Below are 22,685 nucleotides of genomic sequence, written 5' to 3' on the forward strand. Positions count from 1 at the left end.
TTACTGTCTATGAAGGGGTAGCAAGTTGATCTCCCATGGGGTGCCCCTATCTATTGCTGCATCATTTGTATCCATTTCTCTTTGACCATCCATTTCTTGGGAAAATACATCAATTGGATGATCCATTTATATATGCCTATCCATCCATTCTTTCAGTCATCCATCCACCGGTCGTGCTGATGGTTTGATTATAGCATGGACCTAATAGGTCCATGATTGTATAAAGTATAAAGCGCCCTACTATATCATTATAGGCTACCCCCACCCCCTCCCCATACTACATAAAAACTCGGCGACCCATGTACACATTTCAAAGCAGACGTAATGTACATGCACAATTCCCTTGTACATGTTGCACCTTGCTGCTTCTCCAGGTTTGCTTAGTCTTCTTTCACATACGTTGTTGCACTTTGCCCCACGGCGTGCCTTGTAAAGTTCTGTTGTAAGACTCTACATGCTGGTCGGCCCTGGAAATCACAACTCTGAAGCACGTGCACCGCGCAATACTCAACTTCTCATTTTTCCATATCTCGATGCAAGCTTTCTTGTGTGGATGCAAAAATAAGAGTTTTCCCAGAAATCTTGTCCCTGACGTCATGTCTGCCCCCCCTCATTTTTTGACTCATGACGCCTTTACTCTGCTTGTTCGACCTTGAGCCGTTGGTCCCCTGGTTGCTTGCTCACAGGCATTCGTGCTTTCTTAGCAGTCAGGTAAAAACCTCGGCAAAGAAATAACAGAAATTAGCAACTTGATGCGTACGTTGGTCACATTCATGCTATCACGGTCTACACAATGTAGACTACACGTACGTACTTCGCATCAACAGGTTTCTCAGCTCACCTTTTGACCTCGCGAGTTCAATCTAAACAAACGAAGAGTAGTCAAGTGTTGCATTGGGATTGTATCTTCGTTATGTTTTACTACAGGCCTATATTTAACCCCGCATTGGGGTTGCATCTTCGTTATGTTTTACTATAGGCCTATATTTAACCCCGCATTGGGGTTGCATATTCGTTATGTTTTACTATAGGCATATATGATTGCATCTTCGTTATGTTTTACTATAGGCCTATATTTAACCCCGTATTAAACAAACCCTGTTTTATATCGTAGAACCTGCTCTGAAAGTAATCGTTTTTCTCTTCGCCCTTTCCCTTCATGCTTGGCTGTAGACAGAATGGTGGTGGCCGTCTGTTTAGAGTTTTAAATATTTTTGGTCTAACTTTTTTTTCCAATTTCTCCTCTGTACTTTGCGAGTGGATCTAAATAATCTGAAACTGACTGAAACATTCAGGAAAGATAAAAAAACACCAAAATATCAAATTAGGGTATGTTGTATCCATATCCCTTTATGATGGCTCTCCTGATTCTCTTTCACCAATCCACTTCTATCTTTCTTCTCTCTCCTCCCTCCCCCTTTCCTTTGGGGAGGGCCAAGGAGTCAGTATACAGAGTATACATACAGTGAGCTGCGCTATAGCGCCTCGCTGTAGTTCCCGTATATGTATCACGCCAAGCTATACATGAAGGGAAAGGTGCATAAAAGAGCTACAATCCACATGAATAAAGATCAAACTCGGAACTCGGCCCTTGCCCATCTCTGGGATTCTCGTATCTCTTTTAGTCTTGGAGTACTTTCAGATTCATGACATAAGAGTCCGAAAGTAAGCCGTATTGGGCAATCCTTTGCTTCGTCATTCACGTCAGCTAATCAACGTGTCTGAATCCTTTTTCACGCGTACGATACATTTATGGATATAGCTCAATATAGTATTCTTATCCTGTGTGTGCTATCGCAAATAGTGGATTATATCTGAAACTAATGCAGAGCGCAAGCATGTCGCTAGCCGCCTAGCATCGGCTCATTGAGCTTGCACGCACCGTTCGATGTTTGCTTTCTACTCAGCTACACACACAGAGTACTGCACTTTGTTGATACGGGGATTTCTTGATACTGCGCATGCGCCATGACGTATTTCATCAATATGCATGAGTCGTAATGAATATGCATGATTCGAACGGTGTTCTAATATCAATTTATTTTTTAACCCGAGAGGGCGTCAATAAGAAAGTTCAAACTTTTATCGTTTAACCGAGATTTGTTATAATATATGTTTCACCCCTCAATATCATGAGAATATAAAAGTTATGCAAGTTTCTTTTCCGTGATAAAATAGAGCAATAATATAGGTATTTAATGAATGTAATAATTTCAAAATTGATTCATTGCCCTTGTCTGAGATCAACCAATCATACACTATACCTTTAATATACACCAGCTCACATTCAACCTGATAATGTACATACAAATAAATACATATACATTATCAGGTTTGACGTGCATAATTATGATACATATCTTATACTTATACAAACTTGTTATTTCCTTATATTGATTTATCTTCAGTTCATAGTTCGTGAACACAAAAAGGCATAATAAATTTTACCATGGTTGGTTGCACACAAGAGATTAAACTACATTTATTAAACTCCAACGTTAAGAGTTTTATTCCCCCAGATGGAGCATATATAAAGTGACTGGATGCAAGTAAGAAATGTCTTTGTATGTTTAGCATAATATCAAAGCTGCAATCCTATTAATAAGCATACTTTTGTCATGTTAAGTACTCAGGCAAAATGTTATAGCACTAGTATAAAGTTGCAACAATATACTTGTTTATTGTTATCTCATGTTTATAATCCCATGTTCAATCGACTTTAAATCTACCCTTTTCTGACATTAGTATATACTACCTATAGGTATATGTGAGGTCGGTCTGATATGTTATGATTGTTGAAAATTATGGTAATGAATGAATAAAATTGATTGATATATAAAGCTAACAGTTAGAAACCGATCCGAATTATATGGCCTTGTTATTGTTTGTTTGTTTGCTTGCATTTATTTCTGCGTTCAAAAACACAATACAAAAATATTTACAATTACAATATTCAAAATAATTCACAATATAAACAATGTAGTCATATAACATGATAAATACAAATAAGGGTGTGAGTATAAATTAATCTTTTATAAATGTAAACATATATATATAATGTAATAAATGAACGCAGGAGACCGCCATCGTGAGCGGTTAGGCTTGAATTGATGGCGGCCTCAATTATTGTCTAGATATCAAATCAAATTTTCAAAGAAAGAATCTTTCGATTGATGAGTGAATGCTAGACATCATTATGTCACTTTTTTAGTATTTTTTAAGTTTGGGTAAATGATTAACTATGTACGCATTTGAATAGTACACTGATTTTTTGTTTACCAAAACTTAAACACACGACAAAATTGATGTTTTACATTAAATATTTTATATGGATTTCATTTCAATTCAATTCAAATTCTTCTTTATTCACATAAAAATGCACATTCAAAGATAAAAAAACAATATTTTCCTGTTTAAAAAACAAGCATAAAATATCCTGTATACAACAGTATACAAAGTAATTTATTTTATACATTCATATTTTATTATGAAGATGCTCTCCCTTAAATAACAGTAAACTCAATGATAAATTTTCCGCGAAATACCAGCAAACAATAATTGCAGAAATGAACATATTTGAAATTTCATAATTCAAATTAGCAATTAGATCATTCTTTCCATACCACTCATGGTTACTGTTTGTGAAAGTGCAAAATTAATTTTCTTAATTTCAGTTATTCCACATTAAAAACATCGAAAACACTAAAATACAATATTGTTCAATGTATGAGAATTATTGAACATAAAACTTAAATCAAACATGTACATAAAAAATAGGAAAAGAATCTTGGAAATATCAGAGCTTTACATTCGATCTTGACTGTCTTTCAAATCAAAATATTGTTTAGATGGACTTTAGCTTCCTCATTTGTCGTGGTTCTGACTATTGTCGGACATTATTCCTTTTATTCCGTCCATAGGTCTATGTTTTATTTGAAGAGACTGCATACTTGTACGATTTAGCTAAATTATGCCGAGCAGCCGAGGTATAACAAGCAAGGTAACAATCCTACTTCTTGTAAAAGAAATCAATTCTTGATGCCTAAAAATCGAATTATTGATCTCAGGAATTCATTCTTGTTATATAAAGAGATAAATTTGAATGGCCCACAACAAAAACGCATCGTCACATGGACGTACGTTTGCATATGCAGGGTCAATCAGGTGTGACCTCCCCCTTGATAAAAGCAAATACTGTTATCTAACGTTTATTGACTTGCTCAATGAACTACTTCGATCGGCACAGACACTCCAAAGGCTTCCTTAAATGTTGTTTTCACGATACAGCAAACTCATTTTATTTTAGTATTTATGTACGTACAGCGGAATGTATAACCCGCTTGAAAAATAAATTGGAGAGGTAAAACAGGCGATAAAATGGAAACTTTAGGATTTAGTCCTGCAACTTTGGTACTCTTCACGGTATTAGTAAGCATTGTAAGCTATAGATGTCTAGTCTGCATGGTCGCAGTATGGAGAGAGGTCAAGAGAATCATGCACATTCGGCGAACCCTTCCAGGCCCCAAACCTCACTGGTTGTTCGGCAATGTCTTGCAGGAACCTGGACCGCTAACTCCTGGGTTTGAGTGGTATCGTAACATGGCAAAGACCTATCCAAAACTCCACGTATTCTGGGCTGCTTGGAAACCGGTTGTTACCCTAAATCATCCAGACTCCGTGAGAAATGTCCTTAATGGCAGCGTAGGAACTGTGAAAGTAAGTCTTGTATACAATAGACCCCGAGTTGACCAATTACGATCCCCAACATTTTGATATGATGTATAATTTACCTAAATATATATGTATATAAGCCCGGATATAAACGTACTTAAAACAATACTTATCTTTGAAGTATTTGCAGCTATGTTACCATTAAGGGGCGGATCCAGCTTGTGTCCAATAGGAAAAGAGTACGCCAATGGGAAGGGGGGGGGGGCGAAAAAATGTTATACCCGTATTTTCCCCGATCGGCCGCTCAAAGTTGATTTTTGTTTCTTTGAAGGGCGGGGTAGTCCTAAAATAAATAAATAAGCCCTAATTGAATAGTACATGCGCGAAGCACGAACAGTTTTTGAAAGGATTATCATGTATTTTTTCCTGATAATTGAACATTCTGAGCAATGATTGTGATCGTGAACAACGTACATGTGTAGGCCTATAAATAATTACTACGAGCGCAAATATCGAGCAGAAATTTTTAATATACGTTCTGGCCTGATCGAAAAGGGACCTGTTCAGGACTGTTTGCAGTTACGCATGAAACCGATACATTTCAACAATCAAATTAGACGAGCGCGAAGCGCGAGCTGAAATTTTTTGGCATTCTGACCTAACAATTGGACATTCTAAGCACTTTTTTAGTCATGAACAGGATAGGTTTTCATCATGCGACCGGGGGGAAAAAAATGAAATTTAGACCTAAAAACGGGACACACTCTTCATGTTTTGTAAATCATGAAATGGATGACTAATTTTGGTATCTTCTATAATGCGAGCTCAGCAAGAAGCGCGTGAGAAAATTTTTTGATATTCTGATATGAAACGTTTGGAATAAAGAACTGCGTATCTCAATAAACATGTGTGCGCGTGTTTTTGAGATTTGAATCTGGGCATTCTATAATACATTTCTTTTATTATGAAAATCAATAATGCGCGAGCTGAAAAATTGATATAACGATCTGAAAAGGGTCAATTTTAGCACTATTTCAAGTATCGCAGTAAAATTGTGAAGCGGATATGGATCGTACATCGAGTATGATGCGAGCGCGAAGCGCGAACCGATTTTTTTCGTTATTATTTAGACCTAGCACCGGGGCGCTGTAAGGACATCTTGTCATCATATGAAAAAACTTTTCGATATCCCATTCTGAACAAGGGACAATTTTACTGTTAGGAATTCATAAAACTGTTATCTTATCAATCTAATATTAACGAGTGCGAAATCATCTGTTGATATTAAGGCCTGAAAACCGGACATTTAAGCATTTTTAAAGATATTCTTTTACGGCCTACTTGTGTGCATAATTATGATAATCCTCCTATGCAGAGCTACTCGGCCGTTGATGGAGTGCAGAAACCCAAGTGCAGGAGAATGTCTTTCATTGAGGCCGTAAATTAAACATGGGTATAATACCTCCTTCGTACTCTTCTTTCTGTTTTCAGCGTCTCTCTTAAGTTAAAAAGGACACTTTTTGGTTGCCAAAGGGGGGGGGGACGGGTCGCCCCCCCCCCCTTGGATCCGCGCCCGCCATAACCAATTGTTTATCCCTTCATACATATTTTGCTTATCTTATACGTCCGTTCCCATTTCCTTGACCCATTTACCTTTGTAACCTAAGTTCTCATATTTGCTTTGGTAGCCTCCAAATTATCATTTATTTCAGGGTAGACCTACTTTACCTCACAAAGCGACATTTGGCTTTATTTTAAGTGCTCCTTTTTTATTTCTTATATTATATCATTTGTACTCATTGGCCCGTATTCGGAAGTCGGGTTTTAATTGTGGTTAAAGTATGGATAGCCATTTTGCCACAAATCTCTTCTGGTACAAGTTCCATTTATACTCTCAGTTGACTTTCAAATTATTAAGAACTATCTGGAAGATTTAAGTAAAACCGTTTTCTTAATCATTAAAGCATAGCAAATGAGCACAGCAAAAATTAGATATATAAAATGTAAACAAACTTTTACATTTTTGGCTTCCAATAACTTTAGCACAGACTTTAGCACTTTAGCACTTAGACTATGGCCTAAGTTAAACCAAACTTCATAATACAGGCCTAAAATTAAAGAAATGATATTTTGCTTTCATGAATTTGAATGTCAAAGTTTGTTATGTTTTGGCTCCGGTCACAAGCTACGACTGTAGGGGTAGCCCAACCATTTTTTTTAATGATCGATTGATACATTATGTTATATTGTATCTTCTGTGGTTGAATTAATTTACACTTAATTTAATTTTTCTCTTCCCGAATATATTGGGCGATTTTCCACCCCCCCCCTCCTTTCCATCCGAAGCATGAACAACACATCTGGCTGTATATGTTTTTGTTTTTATGCTCCACTGAGGGCATATTATCCGCAATGATGAAATGCAAGAGCAAAAAAAAATAGTTTTGTGAGTTTTATGTCCCGTCATCGATTCAGTAGTATGTAGTATTATTATCAGACTATTTTTTCCATAAATTTTCAACTGCAGGCTATCATTTGATTGGATTCGAGTATTATTTCAGAACAGAAGCTGAAGAGTATGATAGAGTCTGAATTATATTTCCGATAGAGAATTTGTTTCATCCGCTGATCGGGCCAAGGGTGATTATTTGCATTATATATCGGAAACAAATCGATTTAACTATTACAGAAAGAATGGGGATACATTTCACTTTTAAAAAAATCTAATCTGAAATCACATGAGGCAAAGCCAAGAAGCAAAAAGTTTAATCTCTCATAAGAATTTCATTTTCATCAATATTTTTGTCTTTTGAGTTGTCATATTGAATTTTCCTTGAATTTGATTGGCTGAGAATGACGGTTACTAAGTCAACTGTCGGATAAAACAGTTCCTTTCATGAAATGCTACCATGTAAGGTTTTACTTCCAATTCGTCTAATGCCAATTCGTCCAACTGCCGACTCGTCTACTATCATTCGGTCTACCATCAGTTCGTCCACTATCCATATGGTCTAATTGCCAATTCCTCCACTCACAATTTCGTCTAATAACCAGTTGGTCCAATAGCCATTTAGTACATATACCGTTTGGTCTAATTGGGCTAAGTGTTAATGTGCAAAATGAATGAAAATGAAATGGATATTAGACCAACTGGTTATGAGACGAAATGGTCATAGACGAAAAAAAAATAAACGAAGTGGTGATTGGAGCAAATGGTTGTTAGACGAAATGTTGATGGACGGAATGGCATTAGACTAAATGAAAGTAGACCATGTGGTGAGTGGACGAGCTGGCAGTAGACGAATTAGCAATTTACCCCTAAGTAATTAAGCGGGCCTTGGAAGTTTGGTTTCTCTCTATCTCTCTCAACCCACATACACACCCTCCCACAAACTCCATCCGCACACATACCCTCACGCTCCCACAGCCTTGTTTTCTCTACCTTTAACAAACACACAAACGCCCACACATGCGTCTATCAAACGATGATTCAGTATACTCAATTTCTTATATATTAATGTAAATTTTTTCAGTCTTATTTTTCGGAGTTTTTGTGGGTTTTTATGCAGAGTTCACTTTATGGTCTGTTTGAAGAGTGGCTAGGTCAAAATATGGTTGCCACAGATGGAAAGGTGTGGAAGAGACACCGAAAACTAATTACTAGCACTTTCCATTTCAACGCTCTCAAGAACTACATCCCCAAGATAAACCAGGTACGTATTCGTAAAATATTTTCCAAAAGTTTATCCACGAAATATGACACTAAGGTAAAACTAAATTAATTGCACGCTTATTGGAGATAATCGAAATATTAGGAACAATGCACTTTCAGTAAAATAGTACACAGTTACCCACAATACAACTTCATTTGGAGAATTAACTTGTGAAGGTGAAAGCCATTTAGTTTTAACGTACGGTGTCTATTTAAAAAAATATCAAATTAAGGCATGCGTTTTCTCCATGCATGGTATCCCATATCTTTCGCAACAAATTTATTAGAAAATGCCACAATAAGTCATGTTCGAAGCCCCTTGCCCCGAATCCTCCCGATGATCATTCAGTCAATCTGCATTATATAAACAATCGCATTTACAAGATACATGGGCCCGTATTCTGAAGTCGGGTTTAACTTAAACTCAGGTTTAAAGTTGTGGTCTAAGTATGGACAGCCAATTGTTACATAAATCACTAACAGAAGGGATATACTATTTCAGCTCATTTGGCTTTCAAATCATTCATAATTGTCAAGGAAGTATGTATGGATTATTGTCTTCACCATCGATGAATCAGGAAAGAGCACAGCAAACATAAGAAACGTACAACTTAATAAAAAAAATTGATACTTTTGGCTGTCCATACTTAAACCACAACTTTAAACCTGAGTTTAACTTAAACCTGACTTCAGAATACGGGCCATGGAATATAAGAAAATATAAGCTGGGTAGATTACAATATAATAAACAAAACTGACCAATTAAACATCATGTTCTTGTCCAGGTAGCAGAGACCTTGGTTTCTGTGATCACGCAGAGATGTGAGGAAGGAAAGCCCCTAGAACTCTATAAATCAATGGGTTCATTTTCCAGTGACGTCATCCTTCAGTGTGCATTTTCCTACAAGTCTGATTGTCAAAAGGTCGAGTCACAATTCGTACAGCATGCTCACAACTTGATGGATATCGTTACGAAGAGGTACAGTACAATAGTTCTGAAAGTGGCACAGAAAACTCTAGTATGGTAACTTCACGTCAAATAGTGCGTTAATTCTATGCATTATTGTGTGAAAGTTTACCTCTGGAAGTGCATTTTTATTCCCAATAAAATTAATTACCAACAAAAATACTGTCAATGATCCATTTTTACCAACCATTTGGTACAGCTTTACTCAACCGTGACGTACCTTTTCAGTGTATACAATAACATAGGCCTACTCCCGGTTGCAAGACGTCTGTGACATCATTCTAAAAGCTACATTATTCGACGATATTATATGGGAGTATTGAGAACTGGTCATATGCAAATCACTCCCGTCTAAGTTTATGAGCTCGCCATTCTCGCCTGCCTTACAAAAGGTAATTGATGGTATTTTGGGGGGAAAGAGATGACACGGATCCCTGCAATGAAATTCCCTCCTGTATGCTGAATGTGCAAAACTTCAAATTGGTATGTGGTACATGGTACATGGTGGAACGGAGCAAACCAAACGGTATATCGCATCATCAGATCACGGAGTTGATCTGATCCTCCCAGCAGTCGCAAAGAGCATCTACATCAACATCGTTTTTCAATATCTACATCCTACATGAGGATTTCGCATCGTCCTGCGTCTTACAGGCGATTCAGAGTATCTACATCAACATCGTTTTTCAATATCTACATCCTACATGAGGATTTTGCTTCGTCCTGTCCCTTACAGGCGATTCAGACACAACCAGGTATACAGGCTATGCCTCAATGAGTAAGTCCTGGTTTAAATATGGTTATAACATGTGGGGTGATCTTTCGACCGTGAGTGGAGCCCCCGGGGTGGAGCCATCATGGGATTCGTAGAGAACTAGCAAGAAAATTTTAAATTTTTGATTGTACAGTAGATCAGTATATATCTCCTCATGTACCGCTGTTCACTTCAACATAACTGCAAGTCGCAAATTATTTGAGTGTGATCGTGTTGAAGACTGTAACTAAGTAAACCTCTTTTATCAATTTATTATATTTACTATACAGATCCTTTAGCCCGTTCTTACCGTTTAAATTCATCTTCCGGAGATCTTCACTTTATAAACCATGGAGAAGGGGGATTGATGTTCTTCATAAACTTATAGAGAAGCTCATTTCAGAACGAAGAGGGGAGCACAACACGAAGGGATCTAACTTGGTAAGTCGATCGCCTGAGCAGGAAATTAATATTTATCTTGAGATCACATTGACACTAGATGGAATAGTTTCACTTGCACATGCATTTCAGTATGATTTCTAACAGATGACTGGAACAAAATCTATTTAAAATTCGAAATGAATTATTCATCGTTCTCATCTTTCATCTAGAGTTATGTTTGAAAGCAAAGGCTTACAGGCTTACACAGATTAGTAACATCCTCCCTTTTTTAATATGATTTTAAGAGATGAATATTTTTGCTCTTTCAGGAATACTTCAAAGGGATGGACTTTCTTGACACTATCATGCTAGCCAAAGACTCTGACGGAGGACTAACGGATGAAGAGATCAGGGACGAGGTATTACCTGACAGTAGTTACTATTAAAAACATAGAATATAGTCAATTTGTACCTCGCAATCCCCTTTTAAAGTGATATGGATCCATGTGAAGAATCAGAGATGATGTACAACTTGCACCTTGCAGTGTTTAGGGGTAGGAGAGAGGTCCTGGGGAGTGTTTCATGAAAGGACTTGTCAGACATTTTATCCGACAGTTACTATGGTAACAGTGCCTCTCAGCCAATCAGATTCAAGGAAAGATGTCAGACCTGACAACTCGTCGCACGAAAATGTTGATGAAACACTCCCCGGTCTTGACAAACTTCGATCGGAACAGTTCATGTTCTAACCTTGGTTGATTTTTTTTAATTTCAACTCAAGAAAGGGTTGTACCTTTCCACCTATATTGCCAAGTACAAAATTGCCAATTGTTGTTCATAATTGCTCGTTGAACAATTCAATCTAATAAGGTAAACTTGACTGTATGAAATAAAAACGAGCCAGAAGACTGACAGTGATTCAGCTGGTTCTTCGAATATTAGCGAAAATATTTTTTATGATAATGAACAGGAAATGAATATGGAACGCTGAAGTATAAGCAATTTTGTTTTCCTTTGTTTTACAATTAGGCAAATACCTTCTTGGTTGCCGGAATTGATACGACATCCAGCGCCCTCACTTGGCTTATATACTTGTTGGCTACTCATCCAGAATACCAGACCATGGTTCAGGAGGAAGTTGATGAACTCTTCAAAGATCGTAAGAATCGAGAGACTTACAGGTAAATTAAGGATCTAGACGGAAATCTGAAGATGGGATTACATACTTAGATGATATTGATGAGGTCTGGTGACTGGGACATCTGAAATCCTGAGAGGAACTTACGTACCAAGGGTGTCCCCTGATAGAATGTTGAAGACCTACATTATTGGGAGGGGGGTTCCGGGGGGGGGGGCCTTCTCCTGACGAATTTTATCAGCAGGTACAACACTGCTTGGATAGGCTGTCGGATATTTAAAGGCAGGGGTATTCAGGTAGATTTATAATATATGCTCCAAGTTATTATCCTAAACAGAAAATATTGACCCCATCATGATTCTTTTAGATTTTATGCCATTTAATCCCTATTAAACAGGATGCCAGATGTTGTGTAGTTAGAACTTGTCCCAACAGCTTGTAACCAATTAGAATTTAAAATGTAAAATTTTGTTCATTTTACAGCGAAGACCTCCATGATACTCCGTTTCTGATAAAATGCATCAAAGAAAGTCAGCGTATGTACTCGTTTGTATCGCCTAGCCGCCTCTTAACCGAGCCGTTGGTTGTTGATGGTCTAACTATTCCGGCTGGGACCGAGATTACCATCTTCGTCTACCAACTCCATCATAACCCTGATGTATGGGGAGATGATCACATGACATTCAAACCAAGCCGCTTCGACCGTGAGAACATAGAGAGTCGAGATTCATTCGCTTTCATTCCTTTCTCCGCTGGTGCGCGTAACTGCATCGGCCAACAGTTCGCGCTTCAGGAGATGCAAATAGCCGCGATTCGAATGTTCGACAAGTTTAGCTTTACGTTACTCCAAGATTCCATTCCAGTCTTTAAAGTAATTAGCGCGCCACAAGATGAAATACTACTTGGTATTCATCCACGGAATGAAAAATAACACTATTCTATAAATCAATTTCATCGCCCATTAACATATATCAATAAGTGAGCTAAGGATTCACCAGACAAGCTTTGAGGACGATAATTTGGAGAGCAATCGAACATGCACATCCTAGTTATTATAATCTAACAACGATCCATTGTGGGGTTCTTTGCGTTCGAGGTGGGCCTATAGTCCACGCATGCGCAGACTGAGCAACCCAGTTAAATCGCTTTATTTTCCGAGCTTCTGTCTCCAAGGGTTTCTGGCAAATCGTAAAATAACATTTGACGACTCCATATAATTGGCCATGGTTTATATAATTCACTTCTGTGTAAATTTGTTTATTTTCATAAAGTAAGGATGGTAAGAATGTTTTAAGTTAAAATAAAAATAATAGGAGGTTTAACCTTCATTAGGATGGTGATTTTAATTATTTGCAAAAGTTAAATCTATTTTTTTTTAATCCAGCAAGAATTTGTCAGAAATGAACTACGCAGTGTTCTTGCAGAAATGCTGTATATATGGACTACATCCTACAAGTTTATATGACATTTGAAGGTTTGCACGGAGGTATAAACAAGCCCAGAAATGGTGTACGGTATACCATGATGTGCAAAGCCCTGGACAGGGCTAAGAGAAAGTGGATAATAAGTGAAATGAAGAGGCGAGAAAGTGGAGTTTAGAAAGTAGAGAATCTATCCTCTCATCTTGCCTACTAATCAAACTCTTCTACTCTTTCTGGTTACTCAGCCCTCTATAAAAAAGGACTACTCTCATTTCTGAAGATACTCTACTTTCAAACCAATCGTTCGATCTAAGATTTAAATACTTCTGCCGTTTATTGGTTTTCAAAATAATCGATATAATGGCCCTAGTTGATTTTGAAATCAATAACTATTTATCCCTCAGATTGCGAATTGTACCCATTGGCCCGAATTTATAAAGGTGGATTCTGAAGAATCCGCGGATTTTACAGAATCCCTGGACTAAAAAATCCGCGGATTCAAAAATATGTAGATTTTGCAGAATCCACCTTTGTGAATTCGGGCCATTAAGTCTCTTCTCGACATCCCATTCCCCCAAATTGAATTGAATCATCCTCGTATAAAGTAAGCAAAACTCTATCATTTTTTAAACCACAAAATATAACTATCAATTTAAGCGTGGTTGCTTAATGACGAAACATTTCGTTCTTGCTCGGTTTACTTTTAATCATATGTTTTACAGGGTGAACCAGAACAAAGAAAACACAACTTTAAAATATTTTCCTGATAAAAATATAGAATCAGCGACATATTTCTATGAAGTACATCTCATAGGCATTCAAATGTTACCTCGATCATGTTTCTAGGACCACGCATCACTGAACACAATATTTTTGGAAAAAAAGAAAATAATAAAAATTCACTTGGTTCATTTGTATGTATACCGCATAATGGACATAGTCTGACAGTGAACGATGAAAAACGAAAAGGAACTAGAACTCTACAAATTATGCTTCATCATGTCTCGTAATCTTTTTTTTTTTTTATTTAAGAACATTCTGCTGGGAAAATATTGAAATAAATGAAATTCAAACATTATGACAATAACTTCAGTTGAGTAATGTTTACAGAGTAAACGTATGATTCCAATCTGTTCATTTGTATGTATACCGCATAATGGACAGTCTTATAGTGAACGATGAAAAACGAAAAGGAACTAGAACTTAACAAATTATGCTTCGTCATGTCTCGTAATCTGTTTTTGTCTCACCTGCATAGCAGAGTGAGACTATAGGCGCCGCTTTTCCGACGGCGGCGGCGACGGCGACGGCGGCGGCGGCGTCAACACCAAATCTTAACCTGAGGTTAAGTTTTTGAAATGACAGCATAACTTAGAAAGTATATGGACCTAGTTCATGAAACTTGGCCATAAGGTTAATCAAGTATTACTGAACATCCTGCCTGAGTTTCATGTCACATGACCAAGGTCAAAGGTCATTTAGGGTCAATGAACTTAGACCATGTTGGGGGAATCAACATCAAAATCTTAACCTAAGGTTAAGTTTTTGAAATGTCATCATAACTTAGAAAATATATGGACCTAGTTCATGAAACTTATACATAAGGTTAATCAAGTATCACTGAACATCCTGCATGAGTTTCACGTCACATGACCAAGGTCAAAGGTCATTTAGGGTCAATGAACTTTGGCCGAATTGGGGGTATCTGTTGAATTACCATCATAACTTTGAAAGTTTATGGATCTGATTCATGAAACTTGGACATAATAGTAATCAAGTATTACTGAACATCCTGTGCAAGTTTCAGGTCACATGATCAAGGTCAAAGGTCATTTAGGGTCAATGAACTTTGGCCAAATTGGGGTATTTGTTGAATTACAGCCATAAATTTGAAAGTGTGTTGGTCTAGTTCATAAAACTTGGACATAATAGTAATCAAGTATCACTGAACATCCTGTGCGAGTTTCAGGTCACATGATCAAGGTCAAAGGTCATGTAAGGTCAAAGAACTTTGGCCACGTTGGGGGTATTTGTTGAATTGCCATCATATCTCTATAAGTGTATTGGTCTAGTTCATAAAACGTGGAAATAAGAGTAACCAAGTATCACTGAACATCTTGTGCGAGTTATAGTAGTTTTCAAAATCAGCACTGCTGCTATATTGAATCGCGTGATGCAGGTGAGACGGCCAGAGGCATTCCACTTGTTTTTTTATTTAAGAACATTCTGCTGGGAAAATATTGAAATAAATGAAATTCAAACATTATGAAAATAGCTTTAGTCGAGTAATATTTACAGAGTGAACGTATGATTCGAATCTGTTTACCTACAGTGTTCAGTGATGCTCCGTCATAGAAAAACGATTCAGATATCTTTCGAATACTAATTTCTTTACTTAAGCTTTGAAAAAAATAACTTTAATAATTGTTAATGTAACAATTCTTTCACAAACACTAACAAAACGTGTTATCTTTTTATTGTAAAAATCAAGTTTAAGTACGTAATATTAATTTCTTTGCTTCGAATTTTCTTGTCGTATAATATTTTGTATACCACACCCTTGAGGACTACTTGTAAAAAAGTTTTTATTTTAATATAATTGTCCTCTTCATATACTAAAAGCTACAGAATTTGAAATGTTTCATATTTAATGTAATGTAAAGAAATAGTGTTTGATTTCATTTACTCTCTCATCTGAAACTTCATTAGTTTCTTCTTTTGCAACCGATTTTGATGTTTTTATAATAAATTTGTTTGTTTCATCTTAATATCGTTTATTCACATTAATTTGATGGGGTAGACTTGCCATTAGTTTAGCGTGTACATTGAGGATTAATCGATGCACACTCAATAGTAAAAGGAATGGGGGGGGGGGGGGGTAATAGACCCCTTTTCAACGTTCCACGCATTTTTTTTTCCGGAGCGCAGAAAAATAACATCGCAAAATGTCATGACTCTTTTCTGTTCGTAGTCTTGCGCAACTTTTGAAATTCGATTTACGACATACGTATATAGCATTGCGACGCCCAATGACTTTTTACGGGACATTGTCTAATAAAAAATACAACTTGAACTTCTTGTACAAATAAGACAATGGAAAATTAAATTAATAAATTGGTGAGTTATCTTTCATTCTAATTGGTCCTAATGTAATTAAGGTTATTTATCTACATGATACAATACCCCGGTCAAAGACAAAACTTGGAAGTTGAACACACCTAAAACCCACCATTATCAATCGTATCACCAGAAAGATTCATGCATTTAGGGCCGACTTCGACCCCTAGAACTTCAAGGTCATGTCTAACATGACTTGGCAAATTGAGAAATACTTAAAAAGCAAACATGATATATCACGGGGGCGTTTTTCTTGCTGACTCGTATATATACAAGGCCCTTGTGAAAAATATCAGTCAGCCGACATTAAACAGCTTCGACGAGCAGTTTATCATCCGATTTTGTAACTAATTAGAAAAGAATGGATATTGGCGGCATTAGTCCAGTAGCCACAGTGCTTTTGTCCTGCTTGGTAAGCTTTTTAGGATATCGATGTCTGATCTGCGTTTTTGCAACCTGGAAAGAAGTCAAGAGAATCCTTCATATTCGACGCACTCTTCCAGGCCCCAAACCTCACTGGTTGTTCGGCAATGTCCTACAAAAACCTGGACCACTAACCCCTGGGTTAGAGTGGAATCTTAACATGGCCAAGGCCTATCCAAGACTTCATGTCTTCTGGGCTGGTTGGAAACCGGTTGTAGGGCTGAATCATCCAGACTCGATTCGGAAAATTCTCACCGACAGTGTCGGAACAGTGAAAGTGAGTCATAACCCTGTCATTTAAAGGGATGGTCCGGGCTGAAAATATTGATATCAAAATAAACAGAGTAAAATTCACAAAGCAAAATGCAAAAAAAAAAGTCATCAAAATCGGATAACAAATAAAGAAGTTATTTAATTTAAAGTTTATAAATATTTTGTGATAACAGCCATATGCATATTGTCTTGAATATTCATTAGGTCGGCTGATGTCACATCCCCACTTTTTTTTTTCTTATGTTGTTACATGAAATCATAAATGTTTCATTTTTCATACATGTGTAAATGACGTGTCTCCGTTATGATGAAATAAGTTGCGGCAATAAATAACTAATGCACGCAATCAGTTGCCAATTGTCTTAGTTCTTGGTAGACAATTTTTGAATAAACCTAATTTCATATAATAAAATACAAAAGAACAAGTGGGGATATGACATCATCAGCCCACTTAATGAATGACGACATGCCTAGAACTGTTTCGCCGGAATAATGCAAATCTTTAAAATTCAATAACTTCATTATTTGTCATCCGATTTTGATCAAATTTTCAGCATTTTGCTTTGTGAATTTTACTCTATTTATTTAGGTGAAGTATTTTTAGCCTGGACCATCCCTTTAGCAGTGATAATGATCCTAACTATTGCTATCGCGTGACCAGTCATTATTTAAGCGAATAAAATTTGCAAATGAATGGTACCAATTCTATCATTGTATTCTAGATTTATATGAATAATTAGTTCTAATTCATTCACCATCAAATGGGGGATGGGCACAAAATCCTCTTAATATATTTGTCTTTATTTCCCCCATTATCTATTTCTCTTTCTACATCCCCTCAATGCCTGTATTCTCATTTATTTCCTCCTATTTTTCGTTAATTTACGCCCCGTTAAAGTGCAACCTGGGGTGCGCCCCCCTTATACGATCAGTGCTAATTAACATAAATTTATATAAATTCTACACAATAGGGTTTATTTAGTCAGACTACGCCTAAGCCCTCATGAATATTCATAGAATGATGTAAAACAATGCAATTCTATACAAATGTTAAAAAAAGACTTAAATCATCTATCCTGAATGATTACTAAATATTGAATTCATCAATTACAAATTAAGCCTTCAGTGCTAATTAGGAAACCTTTGATTATTTGTAAACACTGTATGATTTTCTTTAAATATATGACGCATATGATTTGTATTATGATACATATTGCATAACTGTAAATATTGTTTTTTGTACAAAAGAACAATTCAGTTGCTATAAACACGTAATCATAATATCAGGGGGGGGGGGCTACATTATACAAGCTCTGCTTTTCAGTTGGCCCTCCCTCCCTTTCAATTATTTATATTTCAATTTTATAATTGTCTATTGTAATGCTATAATGTTATCAAGTTTTCTATTTACTTCAAATATGATTATATGTTACTATGTCGATTATATCATAATTGTAAATATGAAAATGAAATTTAAAGTGGAAAATAAAAAGCAATTGAATTGAATTGAATTGAAAAAAGACAGCAGCTCGACTGGTGTGGCGCGATAATAAAACGACGCGCTAATCTGCTAATATCGAGAGTTTACTGCAGTTTATATAGATCATTTACTCTTGCTGGAAACTAGCCTTGAACAACTTTTCAAAGACTCCAAAACAGAGATAGACCTCATCGTAAGTGGGAGAAAATATGCACCCGGATTACTTGCCCTCCCCGCCCCTATGCCCACCACTTGTGGTATATATAGGCATTGGGATATAGACATTTTGGTGTAATTGAGATTCAATATTATTCTTATCTATATGTCAATTTCTTGCTTTTTTTATCCATGCAGAGTTCACTTTATGGTTTGTTTGAAGAATGGCTCGGTCGAAGTATGGCTCTAACAGATGGCGACCTGTGGAAAAGACATAGGAAACTCATTACAGGCACTTTCCACTTCAACGTTCTCAAGAATAACATTCCCAAGATAAACCAGGTATTCAAATTACGCAAAGTAAAATAATCATACTCCACGAAAAATGGCTCTCAAGTCGGTGATACGACATTAATTTTGCTCCTTCGATAATTGCTCGAGGTTTTATTTCGTCTTAGATGTAAGGTTCGGGTTGCAATAGGGTTTTATGTTAGGTTTATGGTAGGATAGAGTGAAACCTTAACTTTAACTTAAGCATGCTGATTGAAAAGGCATATCCTGAATCAGGATATCAAGCCAACAAAAACCAAGACCAGGAAAACTGTTCCTTTGTAAATGATCAGATGCGCCTTAGTAGTCGCTGCTGTCAAAACATCTTTATGTTCTTATTGAAGATGCATATGCATTATCAGGTGACGGCGACTATCATTGTATCAAAGGAAGGCCTGTGTTAATCTTCCATCTCTTTATAGCTCCAAATAGCAAAACTGACCAGTTCAATTCATCGTGTCCTTTTCAGGTAGCAGAGACCTTGGTTTCCGTGATCACGCAGAGATGTGAAGAAGGAAAGCCCCTAGAACTCTACAAATCAATGGGTTCATTTTCCAGTGACGTCATCCTTCAGTGTGCATTTTCCTACAAGTCTAATTGTCAAAAGGTCGAATCACAATTCGTAGAGTCATCCCACAACTTGATGGATATCGTTGCGAAACGGTACAGTATGATACTCCTGAAAAGGACACTGAACTTGGGTTTAACTTAGAACATGATTTAACTCGGTGCTAAAATTATGTGGGAAGCTAAAAATATCACAAATTTATTACATGGTATACTTCTTATGTCTACTGAGATCTTTGCCAATCCTTCAATGGTACCTTCCAGGAAAATTAAGAATGACCTGAGAGTCAAATAAGCTAACATTAAACATGTTGAACCTCTTATTTTAAAGATTGATGTCACCATTTGCTATCCATAGCAGGGGCCGCGGAACCGGGGGGGGGGGGGGGCTGGGGGGGGGGGGCTTCAGCCCCCCCCCCCCCACTTTTTTCCAAAACCGTGTACAAAAGCGCAAAATGACCATACGATTGTAGATTTTCTGCATGGTCAGCCCCCCACTTTTGGCTCAGCCCCCCCCCCCCCACTTTGAAAACCGTTCCGCGACCCCTGCATAGTTAAACCACAACTTTAAACCAGAGTTTAAATAAAACCCGATTTCAGAATAGTTAATCATCTTGGCGTAAACATCAAGAGGGGAACGTGTATGTGGTAATCTTTCGAACGCACATTGAGTAAATTCTTAACCGGCCCCTTATATATTAATTTCTATCTATTTCTTGGACACCTTTCTAGCTTCTTTAATTTTTTTTATTTTGCCACGGGTTAAGCCACAAGGGAAACGTATAGGCCTTTTTTTTAAAACATAACTGATTTTTTTATAGTATATTTCAGTACACGTGAACCCTCACAATGCCAAAAGGCGAGGCCAGGCCTAAGGCAAGGTCGAAAAGTCCGAGGCCAAGAAAGAGGAATAGGTCTGCAACGCATAACTCTATCTTTCTCGAATAAATAGTAGGCTTGTCTCAATATTTCCAGCATGTCGGAGGGGGGGGGGGGGCGACTTTCATTTCTTGGTTGGCAAGACTGACCAGTGTCAATGGGAGATTCAGTGACGTCATACTAAATGTTATCTTTATTCAGAAGGAGTTGTAGTATTATTATTTACTCAGCAAATGAAGATAATAACAATGATACGTAACAGACTCGGAGAACGACGAATTGGTGATACCCAGATACCAAATAGAAAATAACAACTGGAGTGCTGGGGGCAGAATAGTTAACTTAATAACTGGTAATAATCCTTCTGTCTCTCTGTATGATCATATATATATATATATATATATATAAACAAAGGGAGAGGGCCCTTTGCACAACGTGTATTGCAGCGCGTCATGTTCTACGTATAGGCGTAAATAAATCAAGCATTAACGCTAGACGTAGCTTCCAAGTATCTCTTTTATTGCGAGCTTTCGGCCAGTAGGGCCTTCATCAGGCCTATAATGCATTGAAACAAACAAAATAGAACAAAACCATACAAATAAAATCGTAATAACAACAAAGTAAATAATGTGTAACAAAGGGTACAGAACAGAAGGATTACACTAAGAGTAATCCTTCTTAGTGTAATCCTTCTGTTCTGTACCATGTTACACATTATTTACTTTGTTGTTATTACGATTTTATTTGTATGGTTTTGTTCTATTTTGTTTGTTTCAATGCATTATAGGCCTGATGAAGGCCCTACTGGCCGAAAGCTCGCAATAAAAGAGATACTTGGAAGTTACGTCTAGCGTTAATGCTTGATTTATTTACGCCTATATATATATATATATATATATATATATAGTGGTAATATAAATATATATATTACCATAGTAAAGTGGTAATATATATATATATATATATATATATATATATATATATATATATTACCACTTTGCCTCATTAATATATATATATATATATAATATATATCGGTTTATTTCATTGATATGAACATGAAAACCTCTTATAAGAACTTATATATCGATTATACAGATCATTTAGCCCGGTCTTACCGTTTAAATCCATCTTCCGGAGATCTTCCCTCTACAAACCATGGAGAAATGGGATTGATGTCCTTCATGAATATATAGAAAAAATAATTTCGGAACGAAGAGAGGAACACAAAACGAGGGGATCTAACTTAGTAAGTATTGTGAGCAGAAAAATAATGCTTGTCTTGTAAACACATTTATATTTTTAAAGTTAGATTTCACAAGCAATCCGGTATATGTTTCTAACAGATGATTGATACTTTAAATAAAGCATATTCAATATGACTAAATAATTTTTTAACTTTTCCATCTCTCATCTAGATTCTGATTAATTCCGAAAGCAAATGGCACACTGTCCCTTTTGTCCAAATTAATTAACCGTATGATTTTTTTTGCTGTATATTAATCCAGGAATACTTTAAAGGGATGGATTTCCTTGACACAGTAATGTTAGCCAAAGACTCTGCAGGAGGACTAACGGATGAAGAGATCAGAGACGAGGTAAGTAATTAGCCATTAACTTCAGAACAAAAGACAAACAGGCAATTTGTCCCTACAAGCTCCACGCTGTTCTATGGAGTCCCGCAAGGCTCCATCATCTGACCGTTGATGTACACTTTGTCCACCGGTCCTTTTAGAAAGTAATATCACCTTTCATTTAGCAACCAAACGTCTCCGCACATTTAACACTTCTCAAGATTTTTTTCTTAATACACTCGACACACAGAAACGACAAAAAATGGACATGGGCGAAAAGTGCATTTTCAACAGACTCTCTTGGACCCCTTTCGGGATTGTTTTGTAGGCTTACTTGTCATAAAATGGTTCGTTCATTTTGATAATTTTCTTGGTTGTGCACTCTGAAACCTACTTATTAAGCGGAATGTAAACGTTATCTATTAATAAAATGATGAGTGTACGTTGAATAAATTGTCAGAGGTTCTTTCATTTTCTTAAAAAAAGGCAAATACCTTCTTGGTTGCCGGAATTGATACGACATCTAGCGCACTCACTTGGTTGTTGTATTTGTTGGCAACTCATCCAGAATACCAGACCAAGGTACATGAAGAAGTTGATGAACTCTTCAAAGATCGTACAAATCGAGAGATATCCAGGTAAATTTTGGTTCTAGACGGCAATCTGAAGATGGGATTACATTACAGTTACTGTAGATTAATGGTGATATTGATTAGGTCTGGACCGTCTGTTGTCTGGGACAACTTAACCGTCTAATTTAGTCAAGATTTCCTGGCATTAAAGCCTTCCGACATTGTTAAGACAGGGGTGTTCATATAGGCCTATATACCTGACACGTTTTT

The 22,685-nt window shown here is 36.8% G+C and overlaps 1 protein-coding gene across 1 annotated transcript in view; it reads left to right on the forward strand.

Moving 5' to 3' along the window:
* The window catches only part of LOC129259697 (uncharacterized), a 25,711-nt gene continuing 3,026 nt past the window's right edge, over positions 1-22,685 (forward strand). The window contains exons 1-13 of the mRNA XM_064098896.1: positions 1-4,716; positions 8,241-8,384; positions 9,169-9,362; positions 10,395-10,545; positions 10,815-10,904; positions 11,515-11,666; positions 12,107-12,551; positions 16,517-16,861; positions 18,692-18,835; positions 19,293-19,486; positions 21,368-21,518; positions 21,778-21,867; positions 22,330-22,481. Coding sequence (XP_063954966.1) covers positions 4,378-4,716; positions 8,241-8,384; positions 9,169-9,362; positions 10,395-10,545; positions 10,815-10,904; positions 11,515-11,666; positions 12,107-12,551; positions 16,517-16,861; positions 18,692-18,835; positions 19,293-19,486; positions 21,368-21,518; positions 21,778-21,867; positions 22,330-22,481 — 2,591 coding nt within the window. The 5' untranslated portion in view covers positions 1-4,377. The remainder of the gene's footprint in view (positions 4,717-8,240; positions 8,385-9,168; positions 9,363-10,394; positions 10,546-10,814; positions 10,905-11,514; positions 11,667-12,106; positions 12,552-16,516; positions 16,862-18,691; positions 18,836-19,292; positions 19,487-21,367; positions 21,519-21,777; positions 21,868-22,329; positions 22,482-22,685) is intronic.

Source organism: Lytechinus pictus, chromosome 4 (genome assembly GCF_037042905.1).
Source record: "Lytechinus pictus isolate F3 Inbred chromosome 4, Lp3.0, whole genome shotgun sequence".
Classification (NCBI taxonomy): Eukaryota; Metazoa; Echinodermata; class Echinoidea; order Temnopleuroida; family Toxopneustidae; genus Lytechinus; species Lytechinus pictus.